Raw genomic sequence first — 17,271 nt, 5'->3', positions numbered from 1 at the left:
AGTGCCTTTACTTATTCTCAGTCCCAGGATCCTTGCTGAATTCTACCGTTGTACCATTGAGAGCATACTCACAAACTGCATCTCAGTAAGGTACAGCAATTGCTTTGCATCTGAACGCTGAAAGCACTCCAGCGGGTGGTGAAAACTGCTCAACGGATCACCGGCACCCAGTTAACTTCCATCGAGAACATTTATCACAAGCGCCTGTCTGGGCAGAGCAAGAAACATCATCAAGGATGCCTCTCACTCTAACCATGGACTTTTCACCCTCCTTCCATCCGGCAGGCATTACAGGATCCTACGCTCGCGCACTATTAGGCTCAGGAAGAGCTTCTTTCCTGAGGCTGTGACACTTCTAAACTCCACACCACCAATCTAACCTGCAACCTTTTACTGCACTGGTCACATTACTTTACATACATTATTTGCACTATTCATATTTTGACTGCACACTATAAACTATCTAAAGTTGTTACTGTACATGCACAGTAAACCATTTCTACAAAAAATATAATTGCACTACTGTTATTTTGCAAATAATAAATTGTTCAACAATACTTTTGCACACTCATACAACTGTATTTATTATCACTGTTCTCATGTTCCTACTATTCATAATGTATATATAATCCTTCATTGCTCTGTTCATAATGTACATACAATCCCTACATGGCATTCATATTTATATTCTGTATATACTCTGATCAATATTATATATAGCAACTCCACTGTATATTCTGTATATCATAGCCTTACTTACTCTGCACTTTTGTGTATATAAAACACTATATTCTTGCACTTCTGGTTAGATGCTTACTGCATTTCATTAGCTCTGTATTTGTACTCTGCATAATGACAATAAAGTTGAATCTAATCTAATCTAAACTAATATGTTTGTTGTAACAGAGGTCAGTTATGAAGGTCTACTACAGTACAACACTGCTCTCTACTGGTCAGAAACAAATATGCATATCATTAAAACTTTTAAAACGACTCTTAAGCACTTTTGCAGCATACGTGCTTAAAATAACTACATACAGATTACAGACTCCAATAATTTGTGTTTTTTGGTCGACTGGATCATTTTTATAGTATTTATAGTAGGCCTATGTATTTTGCATTTTCAACAGAAATATTTCGCAATTTCTGACTAAAAGTATGTTGACATGAAATTGACATAACTAATTCCAAACAATTGTAAATGTAGCCAATTCCTTGCAAAAACAGTGAATCTATTTGTATGTAAATTTATTTCAATGTGGTAATTAAATTATTTCCACGTCAGTCGCAGTGTGTGACGTCATGCGGGCGTGACTTAAGTTGGACAAACTACCGCTGGAAGTTTGTGACTTTCCTGCTAGAAAATCATGTCTACTGCTGTGGAAATGGCTCTGAGTCCGAAGAGACGTGTTTCCTCGTGGATTTCTCGTTTACATGAATCAACAGTTAAGTAAACATAGACCGTTTCTGGAATTTTATGTACTTTAATCGCAACCGTGCGCGCGCTAACGGTACGCGGCCACATGCGTGTTGTGGCTGAACTTCAGTCCGCTGCTTCGGCTCTGAAGCTCATGCCACGATGAACTGTGAGACGTTACCCAAGTATTCCTTGCTGGATTTTGTATTCACGCTCATCGGCGTGTGCACGTTTCTGTTTGACGTGGGCTCGGATCTGTGGGTGGCGAAGGAGTTCTACACGCATGGAGAGTTCGTGTGGTTCGGGGTCTTTGTGGGCTTCATGCTCATATCCTCTGTCGTCGTTCAGCTCTTCAGCTGGTTTTGGCTGCAGTATGATCGCGGTTTGAAGGACTTTGAGTCTCAAGCGTCCGCCGGGAACCTAGTTTTGTTCAGTGGAGCGAAAAGAGTAAAATTGTTGCTTTTCCTGCATGTGTGTCAGCTGGGCTTCTTCATCAGGTGAGAGACTGGGGTTACTTCACCAGAGTGTTACAAAATATTTATTTACCCACCTATTAAAAAAAAGAGCGGGTTTCAGATGAAAACATTTCAAATAAGATTTTTAAAAATAACATATGCATTTTAAAATAAATCAAGTTAAGTATTTTATGTTTGTTTATATTTATTTAAAGGCTCAGTTTAAACCTTTTTTTTTTCGCTGAATCGTCACTTTCCTCTTATGTAATAGTCATGCTATCATTTATCTACTGACTGATAACGGCGTGCACCAGCTTGTGCAAAGTGACTTATATAGCCTAGGTAGTGAGCTGATTTTCTCTCATTTGATTAAAAGTTTTTATTTATTTATTGAAACATTCCTTAAATTCGCATCCTTAAAATGCAAACACTTAAATCTACTAACCACAAATGTTTTGATGATAATATTATGGCAACTGAATGGGCCTATATTCATATGCAGCATCTGATGTTGTCAACCACTGCATCATAGCTGGTCCATCGGTCTGTCCTCCTGGCTTCGACCTTCCTTGACGACACTGGTCAAATCTGATCCGGTTTCGGACAGGACTAGGTCATTGTGCAGCCAGCTTTGTTTGCTGGGGCCAAGCAACTAATCCCAACTGCAGCTGTGGGGTACCTGAAACCATGTAGCACATTGTCAATGAGTGTCCGTTGACTTATTTCAACTGCGGACTCGAGGCTTTACACCTGGCTGAACAAGATGTTGTTCAGTGGCTGGGCATGCAATGTAAACGCTAAGAAGAAGTGACCAGTTATGTTGACAGTTCCCCTTATTTCCTAATGTATGTTGCTCCATTTATGTAACCCTAATATGTTTAATTTAAAACATGTGACACAAATCTGTTATTTACTCATCTGAAAACATATTTTGAAGAATGTTGACCACCGAACGGTTTCAGTTCATCCATTAAATGGAAAAAAAAAAATACAATGGAAGTCGATGGGAATTGAATCCCATCTGAGGAGATGGAAGGATATAAAACCAGAGCGATAACAGTGAAGGAGGAGAGAGGACCAGGCTTCTCTCCTCCTTCACTGTCGTCGCTCCAGTTTTATATCTTTCCATCTCCTCCGTGGGACTTGAGACCGGTGGGTCGAGCAGGTGTCGCTCATCTCCAATCACTCCACTGGCCCCGCCCCACTCGTCACAATAGTATTTTTTGTTTTTGTAATACTTTGTTTTTATTGTTCATTCAATTTCTTGAATACTTCTGCTAAATACACCTGAAAATAAAGCACTGTTTGTTTTATTTGTATGTGTAGTTGTAAAGTGTATCTTTGTCATTCTTTTATCTTTGTTATTAAAAAATAAGAAAAAAATTGGCCTAAAATACCTGCCGTTCTTTTTCTTTTTTTTGTTATTTTGAAAGGCTTTGTCTTTATAAAAGGGAAATTAGTTTGGCTGTAATGCTCAGACAGCTTACAAAATAGTAAAACCAGCATGACAAAGAATAGTGATAAAATCATGAATCATGATGATATTTCAAAAACAGAAATTGTGATATGATATATTTTTTCCATATCGCCCAACCCTACTGTTCAATCTGCTCACTGGGGTCCCACCAATAATGAGTGGGGTGTAAGTTCAGCTGATGCCACCTCCTGAAGTCCACAACCAGCTTCTTGCTTTTGCTGATATTCAGAGAGAGAGAGAGTTTGATTGGCAACATGATATCAATGTCTCCACCTCATCAAGGTAGGCAGGCTCGTGGTTGTTGGAGATGAGGCCCATCACCACTGTATCATCCCCAAACTTGATGATCGTAGTGGAGCTCCGAGTGGCCACAAAGTCCTGTGCTCAGGGTGATCGAGGTGGTTTGGATCCCCCTCACTACCTAGGGTTGTCAAATGTACCGACTTTGATGCCAGTCAGTACTGAAATGTAAAAAATGTGACAATACCAGCATTTCCCGTGGTAATTTTGAGTGCTATTGAGCAGATTCTTAAACCCAGCTGATTGGCCATGCATTGTGTTCACATGGTCAACAGATGTGACTGTGATTGGCTACAATGATCATTGTTTCATGTTCTTCACAGAGCGCTCGGTGAAGAGCATGAAGCAAAGATCATTGTAACCAATAGGGCTCTACGATTAATCAAATGCGATTTTCATGCGTAGCTTGTTGTGAAACGGTTCTGTGTGACTAACACACAACCAGTGTTAATTTCGTTGACTAAATATTTTCGTCATTATTTTCGTCACGAATATATTTTTGCTGACGAAAACGAAACGAAAACTAAAATAGAAGGCACTGATGGAGACTAAAACTATGACTAAATTGATTGACATTATCGTCAACGAATAAAGGACGAGACGAAAATAGACTGTGACGAAAATCAAATCAGCAGACGGGAGAGATGCGAGGAATGAGCAAAAGAACCGGCAAAACAGAACAGACTGCATGAGAGAAGAGAACCAATCAGAGCCTGACTTATTGAGACGTGAAGCGAAGGTTTTCAGTTTTTATGAGCTCCCGGGAAGTCGGCATTCGAAGAGGTGATAGGGACTTTAAGCAACAGCCTCTGGTGGAACGGCAACGCCATTCTGGCGTTGTATTGCGCCTGCGCGAATTTAACTGCTACTTTGTGACGTTCTAATTTAACGGTCTACTACGGGAGAACAGCTGATTTGCCAGAGTCGCTACAACGTGAGAGGTTAGGTAAATAAATGTTATGTTTTTAGACTTATTTACATCATACAATATTAAAAACTCCTCTTCTGACAAAAGATTGTCATTTAACGCCAAAAGCAATCCTTCTCTTGCTTTTTTAAATTATATATTTTTTTGGATCTCAATAAATGAATTAATGCTGCGTTGCGCTGTTCTGTTTTACCGTTGCTTAGTGACTTTTACGTTCTTGGCTACAGCGGTGTGACGGCAAACTTCCGGTCGCTGTAGCCGTTTCATTCGCAGCTGTTGCTTAAAGTCCCTACTGTCTAAAAGAGCGACAAAATGTCCACAGCTCACTTCACGTTTGACGACGAACAAAACAAAACAAAGTGTAAAGCATGCAGAGCGCTCATTCGTGGCAAGAACACAACCAATTTGAAAAGACATTTACAGACGAGCCACCCGGACATTTTCTCAAATGTAATTTTACAACGATGTTCTTTTGTTTATTGAGCTAAGCAAAATTGGAATAGTGCAGTGCGTAGATGTTGTAGCATTAAATATTACGAACTGAAAAGTACTGTAAAATAGCCCCTTCTTCAAATTAGATGCGAGCACAATACTAATACGTAATACCATGATAAATACATTTGATTAATACTAATGTTTACTATATTTTATAATGTTCTACTTGTTGACAATATCACAAATATTTCTATATTAGTCATGTGAAACATGAATGTTCACATCCTATCATTATACATACAAATCTAGCAATATTGTAGTATTTAAAACATACAATATTGCTAGACAAATGAATACCTTATAAAATCTTGTTACTTTTTTTATCCACCTAGCTGCCAACTTATTAAATATTTACTTTAAATGTATGCACTTATTGTTCAGCTCAGCTGTAAACTTTAAGGTCCTGGACCTAACTTTATTTTTCTTTTATTGATGGTCAATTGGCAGCTAGTTATTGTTTACATTATCATGACCGTGTTTGTTGCTGCATAAAAGCTTTTGAATCGAAATAAAGACACAGTTGTGTTGAAATAAAGTTGAATTTGTGTTTTATATATTTTGGTTAAGTTTGTTTCCTATACCAGCTGTAAAAAATTGTCTAGTAAATCTGTTATTGATTTTAGTCTTATTTTAGTCGACTAAAATACAAAGCAATTTTAGTCGACTAAAATACCAAGCAATTTTAGTCGACTAAAATAAGACTAAAATTAAAACAAATCAGATGACTAAAACTTGACTAAAACTAAAAAGAATTATAGTCAAAAGACTAAGACTAAAACTAAATTAAAATTTCGTGTCAAAATTAACACTGCACACAACTGAGACAATATATGGTTTATCGGAGTTGTTTTTCATTTGCATTATAATAAAGCATATTTACATTGTTAGAAGCGACTCATACTGGCATTGATTTCAGATGAAGCAGCATTTACTACACAGAGCCATTCACTGACAAGCTACGCAAAACTGCTTTCATAATTGCAGACCAATTTAGTCGCATGGTCATGAATTCTAAGAAATTGATTTGTGATTATAAAAGCTGTTTTGTGTAGTTTTTCAGTGAACTATGACTCTGTGTAGTTAATTCTGTTTCATCTGAAAGCACATTGAGATTGAGTCGCATATAACAAAGTTAATGTTTTATTATAATGTAAATTTTTATATCGTCACGTTTTGTACATTTCAGCACCGACAGGTACCAAAGTCATTACTTTTGACAATCCTAATACTGGAGGTCTTAAAGTCCAGAAGCTTGTCACACAGTCCAAAATTCCCGAGCTTTGAGTCCAGTCTGTGGGAGACTGTAGCGTTGAAGGCTGAGCTATAGTCTATAAACATCAGCCTCAAATAATTCCCGTTACTGAGAGTGGCATGCAGCATATGGGATTTAGCCTCCTACACCTTGGGGCATTAGCTGAACTGGAGTGGATCAATGTTGTTAGGGATGGAGGAGCAGATGGAGTTTTTGATAAGTCTCTAAAAGACCTTCACAATTAAAAATGTGAGTGCCTAAATAGTCATTTAAGCAAAATAGCTTGTTGTTTTTGGCACAGGAACAGTGATAGATTTTTTTTTTTAACTGAGTTGAGGAAAAGACTCTGGATGTAAACAAGCCAGCCAGTGCATGATCTCAGTACTGTACACGACCAGGAATCTGTCTGGGCTGGTGGCTTTCCTGATGTAAGAACCTCGTCCTCTGATATGGTGATCATGCGTTTGTCACTAACGCAGCTGTTTCCTTCCTCCGTGTTGACAGACTTTTGGTAAAGCCAGAGCCGTTTGCCTCGAAGAGCATGTAAAAGATGTTCTACTTGTTGGCTAAAGAAGAGCATGCTCTCATCGCTGTGGATGGTTTATTTCCAAAATCGCTGATTGTACTCAGTCCCCTTGTACTCAGGCTGTTTTTTTTTCTTTCTTTGTTCTCCAGCATGGCTTGAAGGCCGAGCTGTCATAGACAGCTGGATACTTTAGAAAAAAAAAATACTATTGTTATGTTTCAAACCCATTATGTTCCTTTTGTAATGTACAAATAATAATAAATAAAAAACATAAGCCTGGAGTACCATGGTACTCTCTTGGTTCAAACTGCTGTTGTGAATATTCATATTTAAATCATATCTTCTGTTTCTTTCTTTCTTTCTTTTCACAGGCACATATCAGCTATCTGGCAGGGTTTTCGTGTGTGGAGGCGAAAGGGTTGTGGGTCTGAGTATGCAGTTTATATGACTCATGACCTCAGCATGCTGCGGCTCATTGAGACGTTCTGTGAGAGCGCTCCACAGCTCACCCTCATGATGTACATCATACTGCGAAGCGATCACGCAAGACTGGTCCAATGTGGGTAGCAACACCACTTCTACTCTCATGATTCTTATAACCACTTCACTATAAAAATATATGACATCCAGTCAGCTCATCCGTTGTTTGTTAATAACATAATGTACTTAAAACTGTTGTAAAAAAAAAAAAAAAAAAAACTTCCTCCACATTATGCTTAATTTCCTCTTGAGTTTGTGGTAGAAGCATTTCCTCTGTTTAAATTAAGTTTTGTTCTGAACAGTCTGATGTGAGAATATTGACTCACAGGAAATGCAGTAATGTGTGGTTATCTGACCCACTTAAAAGGACATTAACAGATTTAAGAGTTTACATTGGAAATCAAATACCGTTCCAATCTAGCTGATATAGATGGGGTCGGAGAGCAAAATGTCTTGAGTGACACTTGTCCTAGTGTCACAGTAAAGGATAAAGCCTCTTTAAAATTCTTAAAAAAACTAAAACCATAAGGAGTTTAGCAGATTATTTTAATATCACTGCATATTAGTTTAAAAAAAAAAAAGTATCAATACAAATAATGGTCCTAAGAATTCGAATTTGTGTACTTTTTTTTTTTTTTTTTTTTGCCCACCAAATCTAAGTCATGTGGTGAGACTAACAGTCAACCAACACAAAGGAAATAAACCCTGGTCACCATAGACCCATATCATATTTAAACATGCGAGTTATTTAAATCAGAATCAGAATCAGAATGAGCTTTATTGGCAGGTATGTTTACACATATGAGGAATTTGTTTTCGTGACAGAAGCTCCGCAGTACAACAGAATGACAGCGACAGAACATAAAACACATAATAAAAGAATAAAAAATACAAATAAGTAGATAGTGAATGACAATATACAAATGACAATTGTAGGCAGGTATATTACAAAATGCAGTTATGTATGTACATATATATTGTGTGCAAAATTTAAGTGTATACTAAGTATGTGTGTTAGATAAATAAAGTGTATGTGTATATAAATATGAAGTGTAGTGTGTTCGCCGTTATTATCAGCTGTTCATAAGATGGATTGCCTGAGGGAAGAAACTGGTCCTGTGTCTGGTCGTTCTAGTGCTCAGTGCTCTGTAGCGTCGACCAGATGGCAACAGTTCAAAGAGGGAGTGTGCTGGATGTGAGGGGTCCAGAGTGATTTTCACAGCCCTTTTTCTCGCTCTGGATAAGTACAGTTCTTGAATAGATGGGAGAGTTGAACCGATGATTCGCTCAGCAGTCCGGACTACCCTCTGTAGTCTTCTGAGGTCAGATTTAGAAGCTGAGCTGAACCAGACAGTTACTGAAGTGCAGAGGATGGATTCAATTATGGTGGAGTAGAACTGCTTCAGCAGCTCCTGTGGCAGGTTAAACTTCCTCAGCTGGGAGAAGAGCAGTGGGGAGAGAACGCAGCCCTGGGGAGCTCCGGTGCTGATTGTACGGGTGCTGGATGTGTATTTTCCCAACCTCACTAGCTGCTGCCTGTCTGTCAGGAAGCTGTTGATCCACTGGCAGATGGAGGTGGGCACGGAGAGCTGATTTAATTTGGGCAGGAGGAGGTTTGGGATGATCGTGTTGAAGGCCGAGCTGAATTCCACAAACAGGATCCTCACATAAGTCCCAGGTCTGTCTAGGTGTTGCAGAACATAATGCAGTCCAATGTTTACTGCATCGTCCACAGACCTGTTTGCTCTGTAGGCAAACTGAAGAGGATCCAGCAAGGGCCCAGTGATGTCCTTCAGGTGGGCCAGCACCAGTTTTTCAAATGACTTCATGACTACAGACGTTAGAGCCACATGCCTGTAGTCATTTAGTCCTGTAATTTTGGGTTTCTTAGGGATGGGGATGATGGTGGAGCGTTTGAAGCATGAAGGGACTTCGCACAGCTTCAGCGATCTGTTGAAGATCTGTGTGAAGATGGGGGCCAGCTGGTCAGCACAGGATTTCAGACAGGCTGGTGTAACACAATCTGGGCCTGGTGCTTTTTTCCTTTTCTGCTTCCGGAAGACCTGGCACACCGCATCCTCACTGATCTGAATTGCAGGTGCCCCACCTGAGAGGGGGGATGCAGGAGGTGTGAATGGTGAGAGTGCTTGATTGGAAAGGTGTTCAGGATGGGTTGCAGGAGCTGTTAATGGTGTGAACGGTTGTTTGGAGAGGCATTTGGGGCTGATTGCAGGAGTTGTGAAGGGTGTGAATGGTTGTGTGGGGAGGCGTTCAGGGCAGGTGATGGGTGTTCTTTCAAACCTGCAGTAAAACTCGTTCAGATCGTCTGCCAGTCGTTGATTCTCTACAGTGCTGGGGGGTGATGTCTTGTAATTGGTGATCGTCTTTAGACTTTTCCACACTGATGCGGAGTCGTTGGAAGTGAACGGAGTCCTTATTTTTGGTCTCTGTGAGTTCATCCAGATCGGTGGTATCAGCTTCAAAAACACTCCAATCAGTGAGGTCAAAACAAGATTGTAAATCCTGCTCTGCTTCATTAGTCCATCTTTTTACAGTCCTTGATACAGGTTTAGCTGATTTTAGTTTCTGCCTGTAGGACGGTATGAACCAGAAGGTGATCAGAACGTCCCAAAGCTGCTCGTGGAACAGAGTGAAATGCATCCTTTATTGTGGTGTAACAGTGATCCAATATATTACTGTCTCTTGTGGGACATGTAACATGCTGTCTGTATTTTGGCAGTTCACGGGACAGATTGGCTTTATTAAAGTCCCCGAGAATGATTAAAACAGAGTCAGGGTGTTGTTGTTCTGTCTCTGTGATCTGATCAGCGAGTTTCTGTAAAGCTGAGCTCACATGCGCTTGGGGAGGGATGTAAACACTGACCAGAATGAACGAGTGAAACTCCCGCGGCGAATAGAACGGCTTGCAGTTAATGAAGAGTGTTTCGAGATTTGAGCAACACGTCTTCTTTAACACAGTTACATCTGTACACCACCGTTCATTGATGTAAAAGCATGTCCCGCCGCCGCGCGATTTCCCAGTTGATTCTGATTCGCGATCCGCTCTAAACAGCTGAAAGCCCGGCAGATGGAGCGCGCTGTCCGGTATGGCGTCATTCAGCCAGGTTTCCGTGAAACACAGAGCAGCAGAGTGAGAGAAATCCTTATTTGTCCGAGAAAGCAGAAGGAGTTTGTCCGTTTTGTTGGGTAGAGAGCGGAGATTTGCCAGATGGATGCTAGGCAACGGCGTTCGAAATCCGCGCTTCCTGAGTCTGACGAGCGCTCCCGCTCGCTTCCCCCGTCTGCGCGTCCTGAAGCGCTTGATCAGCGCCGCCGCTCCTCCGATAACAACGTTCACTAAAACATCTGAATGATTGAAATCCGGAAAAACATCTTGTGGTGCGTTCTGCCGAATGTTCAGCAGTTCTTCCCTGGTGAAACTGATGGCAGGAATATAACTAAAGACAGGACAAACTAACAAAAACATATGCAGAGCTCGTCACGGAGGCAGCCATCCTGTATCGGCGCCAGTGTATCAGATTGTCACATGAAAGGTTGTCACGTCATTTAATGTGACTCCAAAAAACAAAAATTAAAATTAAAGCTGCAAGCAGCGAAAAACGGGCCCTCGCACCCGGGCTCACCGGCAGCGAGTGGCTTTAGTAAATAGGTGAACAGTGAGAAATATGCATTTTAAACTCATAAATGTAAGTGAAATATATCAAAGTTTATTCCATATATGTGCCAATCTTCCTGTTGCCAGCAGGTCGCGCTATCATTATAGAATATTGCCCTTCAGATGTGTTCAGGCCAGGACTATCCAACATGTGAAGTTTGGGGAAGATCGAACATTTTGTCATGGCACCATGGACACGCCCTTTAACAAAAACTCAAGATCTCCCCAATTTAACATTGCACAGGCCTTTAGATTAGACTGACCACAAAATATATGTATATTTATTTTTAAAGTAAACTTGCATTCAAGCTTTTAAAGGTTAATGAGCATATTTATGTTTCTATACTACTATTTTTGTATTTATACAGTAAGAGTATTTATACATTTTTAGGAAATAAAATATTTAAATATTTATTTTTAGCTTCTTATGTAGCTAATTTATATTTATTTCAGTTTGTCATTTTAGTAGTTAAACTGTAAAAAAAATTGTTCATATTTATAATATTTTAATTAGGGCCGTGACTCGATTAAAAAAATTAATCTAATTAATTAGAGGCTTTGTAATTAATTAATCGAAATTAATCGCATTTTAATCGCATATAAATATTTGACCTGAGAACAGTGAGAAGTAATTTTTTTTTCACATGGATTTATAGTAAACCATTGAATAATGACTGAATACATAAGCAACAAAATATTGTTTATTTTTGTTCAACCAAGTCTAGCAGACCAGTGCAATTTTTGCCATTAGGTGTAGCAATAGCATATTTAGAAACAATTTAGAAATAGTACATTTCGGAAATTCAGGAAGCTTATAGGTGCTGGAACCTTCTGTAAAGTGTTTTTGAAGTAAAACACAATACTGTCAATTACATTCAGAACATTGGAAACACTGACTATTAGAAAACATCTCTCTGTTGCTTCAGAGGCCATAACATACTAAGTCCAACTCTCAATAACCTTGGCCAAAACAAACAATAAAGAGTTCAACATAAACTGTTGCACCAACAAAATAATACATATATCAACATAAAGTGTAAAGTCCACGCTAGCTGCTATATGTTTTGCATTGAGGTGATACTTGAGGCCTGTAGATGTGCTGCTGCGGTGATGTGCGAACGCTAGTTGGTGCTCCAGTATAATCGGTCCACCGAAATGCATCCAGTGAGAAACGTTCCGCGGTGCAAAAATAAGTTTTTAAAAATGCGGGATTTTTTTTCTGTAATTAATTAATCTTAGTTAACGCGTTAAAGTCCCGGCCCTAATTTTAATATCTTCATGCCTTTTAGTCACATTTTACCGATTAGAGCTGGGGGATAATATAGTTTACATATAATACTATGGTTATAAAAATAATAATAATGTCATTTGCAATGATACGAGCATTCAAGCAGTTGTACCCTTGCATGAGAATATGTATGTATGTTGTCAATATATCTAATTTTATATGAAGAGCTGGGTGATCAGGTTAATTTCTGTTAATGTTAATGTTATTCACATTGCCTGCAATCTATGACTCAACATTAGAGAACCAGTTGATGTAAATGAAAGGAAAAAGAAACTGAATTGTTTCTTTTCTACAGATGTGAGTGTGGGTGCCTCCACTACCTCTGTAGCCTGGATGGTGGTGGATTATCACCGGTCACTTCGTTCATTTCTACCCGACAAGGACAATCAAGGTTGGTTGTCATCTGTGGTCTACTTCTTCTGGAACCTCTTTCTGATTGGCCCCCGTGTGGCTTCGGTTGCTCTCTTTGCCTCTGTGTTGCCCTGCTTCATCGCTGCTCACTTCCTGCTTCTGTGGCCCATCTTGGTGTTATGGGCCTGGAGGCAGGGCACCAATTTCATGGACAGTCCAGCAGGGGAACGGCTCTACCGGGCCACTATAGGGCTCATCTGGTACTTCAGCTGGTTTAACGTGGTTGAAGGAGACACCAGGGACAGGAGTCTGATCTACCACATGTTTATAATCACAGACACTAGCATCCTGTTGACCACATGGTGGTTGTACCGAGATGCAGAGATGACCCAGTCGTATGCCTTCAGTCTGATAATCTCCATCCCACTTTGTTATGTCTTGGGTCTGTCGATAAAAGTTCTCTACTATTGCTGTTTTCACCCCAAACTGTGGCGGCCTGCAGATTCGGGAAAAGCAACATATGATGTAACGGATGGAGTGGAGCCTTCTGTGGATGTTCAGGCCGACAGTGCTTCTGTTCACACCTTTAACAAGAGGATGGGCCGACATGCTGCTACCTTCTACACAACAAACACCTCATCAACAGTTAAAACAAAGGAAAGTGAAACAACTAATGCAGTGGTACTTTAAAAATCAATGCTATTTAGCTTGTTTTACTGTTACAGAAATGTTATTATATTTGTAAATTCTTGTATATAGCGTTGTTACAAATTATGTTTTTGGATAAGTTACTGTTAATATGAAGTCATTAATGTTAAAATAAAAATTCGGTAGCACTTTATTTTACAGTCCTGTTCCTTATGTACATACTATGTACTTATTATAGTAATTACAATAACTATGTAATAACTAGGTACTAACCCTGAACCCTGAACCTACCCCTAACCTAACCCTTCCCCATGTAGTTACCTTGTATTACCAGAACTTTCTTAGATAAGTACACTGTAAGTACACTATAAGTACATGTTGGTACACGTACTGTAAAATAAAGTGCAACCAAAGATTCTGTAATTAATAACTCACCCTCATGTCGTTCCAAACCCATAAGACCTTCTATCACCTTCAGAACACAAATTAAGATCTTTTTGAAGAAATCTGAGAGCTCTCTGGCCCTCCCATTAACAACAAGGACGATCAACACACAAAAACAAAGCAAGGACGTCTGTAAAATTGTCCTTGTGACATCAGGGGTTCAATCTTATTTTCACTACATTAAATGTCAGCACAAATGTTAGAGTTATTTTCGTGTAGTATTGTAACATTACCCAATAGTGAATGTTTCCTTTATAGTTATGTATTCAGTGTTTGAGGCTCGAGTTTCACTTTGATGTCATTTATATGCCTGCCCTACCCAGTCTGGTTAGCACTTTCAAACTTGTGTTTTGTCATGCTATGTGGATATAAACTAATACATCTTGGGTTATGATGTTGCATCACTGTTCTGTTTAACAATAAGGGAGTTTTTTACAGGTCTCCACTTGAAAGTTTTGTTGATGTATTAAACTCAGCCACACTATTCAGTGTCCTGTATCGTGCTTTCCCGTTTGTTTGTACTCTTTGTTGTTTCCAAGTAACTATTGCCATATGCTGTCTGTTGGGTTACTTGACAGCAGATTTTGTTTACAAGCTTGATGAGAAGCACAGCTGAGAATTTCTTTTTTCAGTAACTGTAGACTTAAGCTTCTTATGTCTGGCACTTCTGGTATTCCTTTAGATCTCTGTTAGAGCATTTTATATGTGCCTTAGGCAAGCATCACTTTAAATGAGGTTGTGGCCATTAAATTTAAGTATCAAACTTTGGTGCAGGTAGCTTATTTGTGCCATGGACATAAATGAGACCCTGTGTTGTGCAGCTTATTGAGGATAGTTTTAATAATACTTTTCTAAAGACATGTTGATGATTTCTACCTAGTGGATGATAATGAGCAATAATAAAGAAGAAATACCATTGCATTAAATTGGAGGAGAGTTTTTGAGTCGTATAGAGACACTGGAGTGCCTCTTAGGCTTGTAAATAACCACTCAGAACACCTACTTTGCCTCAGGACTACTGTCCAAAAGTTAACAAACATGTCAGGTTACAGTGCAATTTATGCATTTGGTGCATTTTATGAAAAGTGAAGTATAGCATTCAAGATACATTTAAAGGGATAGTTCACCCAAAAATTAAAGTGTGATGGTTATCTGGATACCCCCAGGGCATCCACGATGTAGGTGACATTGTTTCTTCAGTAGAACTCAAACTAAGATTTTTAGCTCAAACTGTTGCAGTGTATCACCAGTCTTATAAAGAAAGTGGATGGGAATCAAGGATAAAAGTCAAGTAAAGTTACCTTTATTGATGTAGCACTTTAAACAAAAAAGGTTGTGTTAAAGCAACTGAAAAACATTAATTAGGAAAACTATCAATAATGCAAAATGACACTTAAAGGATGTCATCATTCAGTTCAGTTTAAAAAGTATCTGTGCAATAATTTGCAATTAAGTCTAAATAAAGTGTCCCCAACTAAGCAAGCCAGAGGCGACAGCGGCAAGGAACTCCATCGGTGACAGAATGGAGAAAAAACCTTGGGAGAAACCAGGTTCGTTCAGGGGGCCCGTTCTCCTCTGACCAGACAAAACCAACAGTTTAAATCCAGGCTGCAGCAAACTCAGATTGCGCAGAAGAATCATCTGTTTCCTGTGGTCTTGTCCTGGTGGTCGTCTGAGACAAGGTCTTTACAGGGGATCTGTATCTGGGGCTCTAGTTGTCCTGGTCTCCGTTGTCTTTCAGGGATGTAGAGGTCCTTTCTAGGTGCTGATCCACCATCTGGTCTGGATACGTACTGGATCCGGGCGACTGCAGTGACCCTCTGATCTGGATACAGACTGGATCTGGTGACCTCAGAACAACCGAAAAACAGACTAATATTACCGTAGATGCCATTCTTCTAATGATGTAGCAAATACTTCGGGTGTTATGGGAAGTTTTCCCAGTTTACCTAATTAATGCATTGCAGATTTGGATATTAGAAGCATATTGGTATGTTATGTGTAAGCCAGGTTAAAGAGATGGGTCTTTAATCTAGACTTAAACTGCAAGAGCGTGTCTGCCTCCCAAACAATGTAAGATAAATTATTCCAGAGTTTAGGCGCTTAATAGGAAAAGGATCTGCCGCCCGCAGTCAATTTTGATATTCAAATTGCCTGAGTTTTGAGAACACAGTGGACATGAAGGACTATAAAGTAACAAGAACTTGTTCAAATAGTGAGGTGCTAAACCATTCAAGGCTTTATAAGTAATATGTACGATTTTAAGATCTATACGATGTTTGATAGGAAGCCAGTCCAGTGCCTGACAGAACCGGGCTAATATGGTCATACTTCCTGATTCTGGTAAGAACTCTAGCTGCTGCATTTTGGACTGACTGGAGTTTATTAAGCATGCAGAACAACCACCCAATAAAACATTACAATAATCTAACCTTGAGGTCATAAACACATGGATTAACATTTCTGCATTTGACATTGATAACAGTAATTTAGATATATTTTTGAGATGAAAAAAATGCAGTTTTACAAATGCCAGAAACTTGGCTTTCTAAGGAAAGATTGCTATCAGATAGCACACCTAGGTTCCTAACTGATGACAAAGAATTGACAGAGCAGCCATCAAGTCTTAGACAGCATTCTAGGTTATTACACACAGAGTTTTTAGGGGTAACACTTTACAATAACAGTACATGAATCATCAAATACTAATACCTGAATTAATAATTACTTGACTATGAACTAATGATGAGTTAAGACATGTATTAATCAAGAGCTAATGAAGAACTAACTTAACTATGACATGAGTCATATGAAATACTGCATGAATAACACTACCTTAATTACATGTTAGTTCCTGCATAATAGTTAATGTATTAATTAACACTTTGAGATAAACTACAGTAAACCACACGTTCTAGAAGCAAGATGTATGAAAATGACACAATTTATAAATTTGCCACCAGCTCTGTCACAAACATCAGTGAAAGACAGTGGATTTATTGCAATATTTGCGTTTAACCTAACTCATCCAACGCACAATGATGCATTCATAATTAAAAACGACTTTATCATTCGGTTTTGAGTGATTCCACTGCTGTCCTACAATAACATTAAGCAGACGCAATTTTCCAAATTGAAATCAGTTAGCATAGAGATGCTGATTATCACTTTTGTTACGTTATGGTTTGGCTTACTGTCTTTATATCAGACGTTTGTCTGGCTCTTCTTTTGGGCCACTATCGCTACTTCAAATGATCAACTTTGCTCTTACCGTTCAGTTCCTTCTCCATCCAAATGCAGCCACAGGTCCTCTTCTCTTCAACTTATTTACAAACCACAGAAAAGGACCAAATACCTGACTTAGATAAGTTGAATATGTATAGAACATGTGTAATTGATAACTTTTTAAAGATGTGCCCCACAAAGACAAATCGTGACATAATGATACATCAACAAGTCATGAATTAATGTTACTTTATAAGTAATTAATCATGAGTTAGTAATAATGTGCCCCCCCAAGTAAAGTCATGACAT

General features: G+C 39.0%; 1 protein-coding gene across 1 annotated transcript; it reads left to right on the top strand.

The window, feature by feature from the left end:
* Window positions 1–1,300: 1,300 nt before the first annotated feature.
* On the top strand, window positions 1,301–13,576 carry xkr8.3 (XK related 8, tandem duplicate 3). Its single transcript, XM_026288540.1, has 3 exons — window positions 1,301–1,914; window positions 7,222–7,409; window positions 12,590–13,576. The coding sequence occupies exons 1-3, from the start codon at window positions 1,580–1,582 to the stop codon at window positions 13,333–13,335; spliced, it is 1,269 nt and encodes a 422-aa protein (XP_026144325.1). The 5' UTR covers window positions 1,301–1,579; the 3' UTR covers window positions 13,336–13,576.
* The last annotated feature ends 3,695 nt before the right edge of the window (window positions 13,577–17,271 follow it).

Source organism: Carassius auratus, chromosome 19 (genome assembly GCF_003368295.1).
Source record: "Carassius auratus strain Wakin chromosome 19, ASM336829v1, whole genome shotgun sequence".
NCBI classification, from domain to species: Eukaryota; Metazoa; Chordata; class Actinopteri; order Cypriniformes; family Cyprinidae; genus Carassius; species Carassius auratus.
This window is presented reverse-complemented; position numbering and strand designations above follow the sequence as displayed.

Bases quoted from the DNA above. Each gene is read 5' to 3' on its own strand.
- xkr8.3 (XM_026288540.1), top strand. From the start codon at position 1,580: ATGAACTGTGAGACGTTACCCAAGTATTCCTTGCTGGATTTTGTATTC. The intron at 1,915-7,221 runs GTGAGAGACTGG...TTCTTTTCACAG, and splicing joins CAGCTGGGCTTCTTCATCAG to GCACATATCAGCTATCTGGC. The intron at 7,410-12,589 runs GTGGGTAGCAAC...TCTTTTCTACAG, and splicing joins TCACGCAAGACTGGTCCAAT to ATGTGAGTGTGGGTGCCTCC.